General features: G+C 37.7%; 1 protein-coding gene across 7 annotated transcripts in view; it reads right to left on the bottom strand.

Annotated features, from left to right (window-relative positions):
* Positions 1–8,542, bottom strand: part of LOC118749382 (transmembrane protein KIAA1109 homolog) — a 556,935-nt gene that overhangs the window by 7,164 nt on the left and 541,229 nt on the right. For all 7 annotated transcript variants that reach the window (XM_036484182.1, XM_036484183.1, XM_036484184.1 and 4 more), the window contains 3 exons: positions 4,312–4,434; positions 2,374–4,235; positions 1,145–2,303 (listed from right to left, as the gene is read on the bottom strand). In XM_036484182.1, coding sequence (XP_036340075.1) covers positions 1,145–2,303; positions 2,374–4,235; positions 4,312–4,434 — 3,144 coding nt within the window. The remainder of the gene's footprint in view (positions 1–1,144; positions 2,304–2,373; positions 4,236–4,311; positions 4,435–8,542) is intronic.

The following is an 8,542-nucleotide window of genomic DNA, read 5'->3' as shown; positions in this document are numbered from 1 at the left end:
GTGTTCAGCGCCTTTTCTTCGCAACACAGAAAGAGAATTCTACTTTGTGAGGGTTATAATCCATAAGTGCGGCCGAAGGCCGCCTACGGAGAAAGGTGTTTAAACACAAAAACCTTGTATACCTTTTTTCCACATTAATTCCATTTTCGTGAAAACTATAAAAAGGTATATGTATAAATATGTATATCAAATTAAAGAGAATTAAATTCTCTATCAAATGACATCAAAATTGTCCAATTCCTTGAAGAGGTTTTCGAGAAATATTAATTTGAGAAAATGCTTAATTTGAACTTTGACCTTTAATAATTGTTGTAGTTGTTGTTTTCCAAAAAAAATAAATATACCGTTATGTTCACCTCAATGGTCTCTATCGATCCTATTTTTTTTTTTTTTAATTCGAGATTTGGTAGTATTGTGCATTTGTTCCAATTAAAAATACCCTGGCCAGGATATTTTCGGACAACCCACTCGCGAAATATTTCCTAACACGTTAAATTTCATACAAAGCAGATTTCATCCATTAAACAGATGGGCGAAGGTCGTGCCTATGTCGGATCTCCTACTATTCTTTTGTTGCGTTGATTCTTAATATTTTTTGTGTGTTTTTTCTTGCATATAAAGCATATGATATGGTGAGATGGGCCCACCCACACAGCCTAGTTTTGTCATGGTATACGTGAATCGCGCTAGTTAACAGTTGCCACTTTTCTATAATTGTACAAGTGTGTCGATTTGTTGCGCATAGTAGAAAAAGCTCTTAAAAATTTATATTTGATTTGCCTATGATTAAACTGGAACAATTATATAAAAATTAGTAAAAAATAATGAATAAGTAGATACAAATAATTAATTAAGAAATTAATTTCTATATGCATATGCATACATATAGTCTAACGTATAGAGAATTTTTGCATAGAATGAAAAGATTTTAAATTTTATTTCTATAAGCTGATGTTGATGGCGATAGTTTGTTCAATAACAAAATGCACAAATGTAAAATTTCTAAACTTTCAATTCTATAAATTGGCATACAAATTTGCGTCTTTCGTTATGATGAATGGCGTGTAAAATTCGGACGAATTTGTTCTTCCCCCATTAATTTCTTTTCGTTTATAAATAAAATTAAATTTAAAAACTCATTTACCTGATCCCAAGATAGATCACCGTGTATGAAAATGATAGCTCGAGGTTTGGTGGTATATCCACCCACTGTGGCCATACTTCCACCATAATCTGTAGTAGACAGCGTATTTATTGACGTCTTCCATTCGTCTTTCATCGCGGCCGAAAATGAACTAATACGCGTCATCAATACCGATGTGCCCATGTAGTCTAGTCGTAGCTCCAAAGCCACAAAACTCAAACGTATGGTGTGGTAGGGCTCCACGCCAGATTCTTCCTTAATGTGGAAACGAGTATTGATTTTATTCACTTCAAAGCTACCACCGACGATGCCACCTTTAGCGTCCAGTGAAGAGCCACCCAAATATATGCCAATGTACATATTTTTATAGCCAGTGCTGCCAATAGAGAGCCTGCCATCTGACTGGAAGTCCTTAGTTAACCACACCACATTTCCCATTACATTACCCATATTCATCTGTACATTCAATTTAGTAAAATTTATAGCGAATAGAACTAGTGTTTCCCAAGCAGTAATTTGATTTTTCTCAGAAGGTGTGCTTGATGATTCTGCACTTGATGATTTTTCCAATGAACGTAGTTTACGCACGGAACCAGAATGTGCTGGCTGCTGTGGAGTAGACGATTGGGAATCGAAGTCAAGCCGCATTTTGCCTTTGCTATAGAATGCATCCGAAGGTGACCTGGCATATTCGTAACCGGGTATCTTACAAGCGCCACTGTTGCCGTTGGCATCTTTAGGCGTAGATGGCATACCAGTTGGTGTGACAGGCTCTGTGCCGGCCATGTGTTGCATGCTCAAATCGCCAAGGAATAATCGACGCACTATGCGACGTCGATACCAAGCCTTCGGAAAAGCTAAGATTTCGGTTAAACGGCGCATATCGTACTTGAAAGAAGCACTGCCGATGTCAACAATAGTTGAAAAACGTATGACGGCGAGCGAGTTATCCATTACACGTTTACTCATAACAGCTGGCTCAACGTATATTTTGCGGCAACGGGTCAATTGAAATTTTACAAATTCTACATTTATGCTCAATGAATCTTTACGTTCACTATCAGAGAGAGGCGAGAATTGTGCTTCTTTGACATTGCTTTTCTTGCCGCCGTATGGGTGGAAGATATAAACATTAAAATCCGCCAAACAGCCAGTAATACTACGAAAACAGAACACACACACATATGACTTTATACTTTTTTGAAGAAATTAACTGAATAACTGCTTACCTTAGGCCACCAGCAGGCATTTTATCTTTTTCAGTTGAGGTTTTATCCAAAGCATGTTCCTGCTGACCTGGATCTTCATCGCTCGAACGTTTGGAGCTGAATACTATATCTAAACTTGGCAACTGTAGCATGCATTCCACACGCGACACGGGCAAGCAAGAGAAGCGGAAAGTCGATGGTTGCATGTGGAAGTAGACAATAACATCTACTGGAAAAGAAGCATAGGTGACGTAATTTGTAGGCAGAATATCCAAGTTTACTGGGTTTGCTATAGTCGCGCCAGTATAGTTAGGAGTTTTGGTAGGTATAGGTTCCAAGGTTTGCTCTAAGAATTCCAATATATGTGGCGATATTATAGTTTCTTCTGGTATACTCTGCAATGTCATCCAGGCGAACAACGAAGCCCGTTTGCTGCCGATCCGGCGCGTTGTATGATGACTTTCGCAGCTCATGCTGCGAGAATGCTCTGACAAATCAACTATGGTACGGGACTGATAGTGCAGTTTGACATCCAATCCGGGAATGTGGAATATGGTGAGATCAGATAACATTGCGTTACTCGAGGTGTTATAACGTAACTTGCTTTTATCGCGCTGCCGCCGTGATGGCGTCGGACTGCCCCAGTCGTTGCCCAGGCTGCGCTCTCGTTTATGTGTCTTCACTGCTGTCGGACCACTTAAAATCAAACGATCTTCGGCGGACTCTTTGGTGTGGAGGACACATTTGCCAGAATTGACTAGCACTTTAATATCTAGCTCAAAATCTATATTGGGTTCTTGTTGTTTTTGTTGGTAGCCATGCTTTTTACGCATTTCTACCGAAGTGCCATCTATGTCTATTTCACTTGGCGTCGATTCGCCGTGACATTCTTGTGTGCGCCAATCAACATCTTCACTGTCCGTGTCAGCATTTGGCAGTGAGGTCTGGCGCATGGATTCGGAGAAGGTTACTCGATTGGTAGGGCATGTTTTCAACGAAGCACTTCTTGAATGTCCGGAAACTGGCGTGCTTTGCAAACTGGAAATTTCATCATTAGATGCTATGGGATCTAAACGACGACCGCTATATGGTCCAGGCATCAGGGTATCATCGGCCGGCTCGCGATTTCCTGAGGCGCCAATAAAGGAATAAGAGCGACTTGAAGTCTTCATTGAACGACGCATAGAGGGGCGCTTCCATTTCTGAATCATATCGCGTCGGAAATATTTGTAACAAATCGCCTGCAGTTCTTGCAACCGACGCTCTTCATGTGCCACGGTATTGTGTGAGGCACCAAGCGTGCGCAAATCATTGATAATTTTCAGTTGCTCCGCCATTTCTTTTTCCATCATGAAAGACCGCTTCTTCGAATCGATAGTCGGATCGAACACGAACGATGGCAGATTATCAAATTCCCGCCGGCGCACATAGGTATCCCGACAACTGTGATCACCCTCATCGCTGTCCGGGGATTCCATGTTTGTATCTTCTTCCTCAAAGCCGGTCAACATCGTAAGCGTGTGACCGAGTGAGGAAAGTTGTTTCCCTATATTTATATCGAGGTGTATATCAACACCTTCCATTTGCCACTTAACATTTAGTAACCATTTGGCATTTTCCAGTTTCTTAGCAGCAGTGGTACGAGAGCACACCTCATACGTCCCTTCAGAAACGACGCACACGTTCATTATAGGTTCATTAGCATTAGGTTTCCAATCATCGAGGGTTGTTTCGAAATCGTCAGCAAACCTAAGGCACAAGCCCTGAAACTTGCCTTTGGATACCAATGAACCGGAATTGCAAGCAGATATGATTGTGTTCTCCAATGTTATGACGACAGCGCCTTTGCTTTCGAAGTCGTGAAAAGTTCGTGTATTCCAGGGCTATTAAAAACAGCATTAATAAGTTAAAATAAGCTAGTATATATGTATCTGGTTTGGAAAGTAAATTTTTTCTTACGTTTGCCGGCTGATTTAATGGTACACAAATACCCATATCCTCGACTGTCAGTTGCAGGAACAACGTAGATAAATTAGAGGCAGCAATATTACTTATCTGTCCAAAAGCTACTCGGTCAAATGTCTGCAAAAAAAAAGAGATGATCAATTTTATTCTGATTATTTTTAGCCGTTCTCTTCCGACAGTCGTACTTCAATGACATCGTGAAAAAAACCCACTCGACACCATTATGCCTTTTGGACCTCTCCAAAGCGTTTAACTCAGTTAGCTATCAGCTTCGATGCTCTTAAAAACCATTTTAGATTTAGTGACCCTGCTGTTTGCCTTACGAAAAGCTATCCGTCTTACTAAACTCGAGAGTTATAATTGATTCTGAAGTATCAGAATTAAAACCACTATTAACGGGCATACCCAAGGCTTATTTTTCATTAATGCAAAATATGGAAAAATGCATGCTTGTACGCACGACATATAGGCTGCGTTTCTTTATACATTCCGGATAATCCCATTTCATAGCCGGAATAAACAGAATGCGTTTGAAATATACGTTAACATATCATCAGGAACGTTCTAAAGAATAAGTAAACAAAAAAGTTTATTCGAAACGTTCAGAATGAATAAAGAAATGCAGCCATTGGGTGCGTTTCTTTATACATTCCGGATAATCCCATTTCACAGCCGGAATAAACAGAATGCGTTTGAAATATACGTCAACATATCATCAGAAACGTTCTAAAGAATAAATAAACAAAAAAGTTTATTCCAAACGTTCAGAATGAATAAAGAAATGCAGCCATAAATTCATTTGTCAGGAACTCTTGAAAACGTGTTTAACTTGTGCGCAGATTTCAGCAGAGATTTATCGTCTCAGTATATCCAGTAAAAAAACTGTGGTGAAGTCCTTTATGGGGATAAAGTTTCCAGAGGTGAAATTTTAGGTAGCACACAATTTCTTACACGCATGGTTGCTTTTCAGCACTGATGAAAGTAACTTAAGAAATATTTGAAAAAAAAGTTCATATAGTACATTAATTTTGAAATAAATACCGGCATACATCAAGATAACCAACCGTTCAGCTATAGAAAAACTAAAAATGCAGATTGCTAGTACTTTTTACGCTGATTTTAACTATATAAATATTATTTGCCGCAATTAAAAAGCAAAGCAGATATAAGAGGTAAAACAAAAAAATTGTGATATTTTAAAACATTAATATTTTCTAAACTGCGTAACCGATTTAAAAACTAATGATGTCAAAATAAAGACAATTAATTTATCTTCAAGCTGATATATAAAATGTGTATGCTTTTTTTATATATTTAAGCCAAAAATATTATAAAACCAAAAAAATGTCATAATTTTTTCATAAAATAACCCTTTTTTAGAAAAAGTCCATAATCAATGCTAAAAAAATTTATATTATTGAAAAAGTGCAAGTTCTTACCTTTGATTTGATATACTTATTATATTATGATTTGCTTTTGAGTTTTCAGAATTCAGTGATAATAAAAAATATAAATGCATGTATTTGCAAATGGATATTTTAGTTAATTAAACAAGGCGAGTTAACAGACTTTTTTGGAAAGGGTACTGTTTTTGTTGGAAGCGGGAAAATTTATGCCGTTTTATATGTACATATATGTATATACTTACAGCTATTTTTCATTTGTTTGTGTTCTGGCGGAGATAAAAAACGTGTTTTGAATATTTTTTGAAAAGATGAATACTCTTAATTTATTTAAAATATATAAAATGTTTGAAAGTGAGGACGGTCTTAAGATTAATGCAAATGTGGCCCCCCCCCCCCCCCCGCCTTTCATGGCAACACAGAAAGGAGAATTCTACTTAGTGAGGGTTATAATCACTAAGTGCGGCCAAAGGCCGCCTACGCAGAAAGGTGTTCTCTGTAAAAGGTGTTCAGCCTCACTTCTTCAGCAACACGGAAAGGAGAATTCTACTTAGTGAGGGTTATAATCACTAAGTGCGGCCGAAGGCCGCCTACGCAGAAAGAAGTTCTGGGCAAAAGAAACTATGATATCACCCACATTTGTCACTTTTGCTTGTAAATGCTTTTAATTTTTTGTATCACTAAATTCTTAAACCTCAAAAGTAGATCATAATAAAATATGCATATCAAATTAAAGGTAAGAACTTGCACTTTCTAAATAATATATATGTCTTTAGCATTGATTATGCACTTTTTTCTAAAAAAGGTTATTTTATGAAAAATTATAACATTTTATTTGTTTTTTAATATTTTTGGCTTAAATATATAAGCAAGCAAACGCATTTTATATATGAACTTAAAGATGGATTAATTGCCTTTATTTTGATATCATTACTTTTTTAATCGGTTACGTAGTTTATAAAATATAATTATTTTAAAATATCACAAAAATTTTTTTAACCTTTTACATCTTCTTTACTTTTTAATCGCGGCAAATAATATTTATATAGTTGAAATCAGCGTAAAAAGTACTATCGGTCTGCATTTTTAGTTTTTCTATAGCTGAACGGTTGGTTATCTTGATGTGTTCCGAAATACCATATAATGTATGTACTCTGGTTAATAATATCAAAAAATGTATTAGAACCACCGTTTAATGTTATATTTGATACAAATTAATATTGCTGCCCCGAACGCTCTGCGCCTTGCCACTGAATAATAGATTTACTTAAAATTACATCTCTGGTCCTTGTTCTTTCTGTATCGCATCGTGGTGAATTCACATTTCTAAGAAATTTGACAACAAAACAAAACAAAGCGAGTATTTTATTTGCTAATTTTTGCGATCGCATTCGACCGATATCTTCCAGAGTGAGTGGACGTGTTTTGCGCATTATCCTGCCCTTTGGTTTTTACATTTTGGCGCCAGCACATACAAGTGCTTCTAACTGTTTGAATACATGTTCTTAGTCTTTTTGCCTAATTTATTAAACAGTGTGCTCACACGATAGTGTGATAATTTTGACGGCGGTTCGTGGCTTTGACTTTTAGCCAACTTCTAAGGATTTTTTCGGCAAGCGGCAACATAAAGGCCATCTTTAAAATAAACCGGACCCAAAAGTGAGTATTTTGCAAATTTTTAGTGTTGAGGAAAATTTTTTTGTGTGTTCATCTGTGTGTAAAAATACGCGAGGCTGCCGCGAACGGCAGCAAAAAAGCCAAAATCCCCAATGGCGTCTTCGACATCCTTGTCGAGGGCGTCATCGGCGGAGGATTTTGAATCGCTTACGGATCTAAATCTGTCGAGGGGGAAACGTTTGAAGAGGGAAAATGAAGCTAGAATTATTGGCTTCTTAAAACAAAATGCCAAAAATCTTGGCAAAAGCGGTATCATAAGTGAAGTTTGTGAGGTTAGGAAAATAACGGGACAGTCCCAGCTAGAAAATATGGACGCTGACGAAGGTACAGTTCCTGAAATAGCGGAAGAAAGAATAGGTGAGAAAACAGACAACGCGTCGCTTAACGGCAGTTGCTCTACAAACACAAGTGTATTAAATACAGTCAAAGACACAGACAAAAGCACAGCAGTGCAGCAAACAGTGACGGGTACTAACATAACGACACCTGCTTTGCATACAGTAGGGGACACATTAGTATACCCCCAAGGCTTTTACGGCGACATTTTTGTATTGATCGATGCAAGTAATTGCGAAGACCTAAAAGAAAGTAGAATCAGCAATGGTCTCCCATTGTTTGACCAACTGAAAAGCTATAGATTAAAGGACATGGACCTTATAACCAAGATAGGCCGTACACTATATAAAGTCACTTTTAAAAACCTGTACTCCGCAAACAATGTCTTGCTGAATGAGAAACTGAGTCAGAAAGGACTGAGAGCGTTCATTCCAAGAACAGCAATTGAAACCCAAGGAGTTATAAGGGGTATACCCACAAACTACAGTGTTGAAGAAATTAAAGCAAATGCAAGCTCGGAAATTCCCATTAGTTCAGTCATGCGTTTCTCCAGAAGGGAAAAAGAATCTAACAATTTAACTCCTACTACTACCATTAAGATAGGTTTTCAAGGCAAAGAAATTCCAAAGTTTATAATTTTTGAGCACACTAAGCTGAAAGTGGATTTCTATATTCCGCCGCTAAGACAGTGTCTTAACTGTGGCCGTCTAGGACACACACAATTCTCCTGTAAAAGCAGGAAACGATGCATCAAATGCGGGAATAATGACTGTGATAGCACTCAGTGCCAACAGAAATGCGTTCTGTGC

Source organism: Rhagoletis pomonella, unplaced genomic scaffold (genome assembly GCF_013731165.1).
Source record: "Rhagoletis pomonella isolate Grant_MI unplaced genomic scaffold, Rhpom_1.0 Rhpom_scaffold_00015, whole genome shotgun sequence".
In the NCBI taxonomy this organism is placed as follows: Eukaryota; Metazoa; Arthropoda; class Insecta; order Diptera; family Tephritidae; genus Rhagoletis; species Rhagoletis pomonella.
The sequence above is the reverse complement of the archived record's forward strand: the minus strand, read 5'-3'. Positions and strand labels throughout refer to the sequence as shown.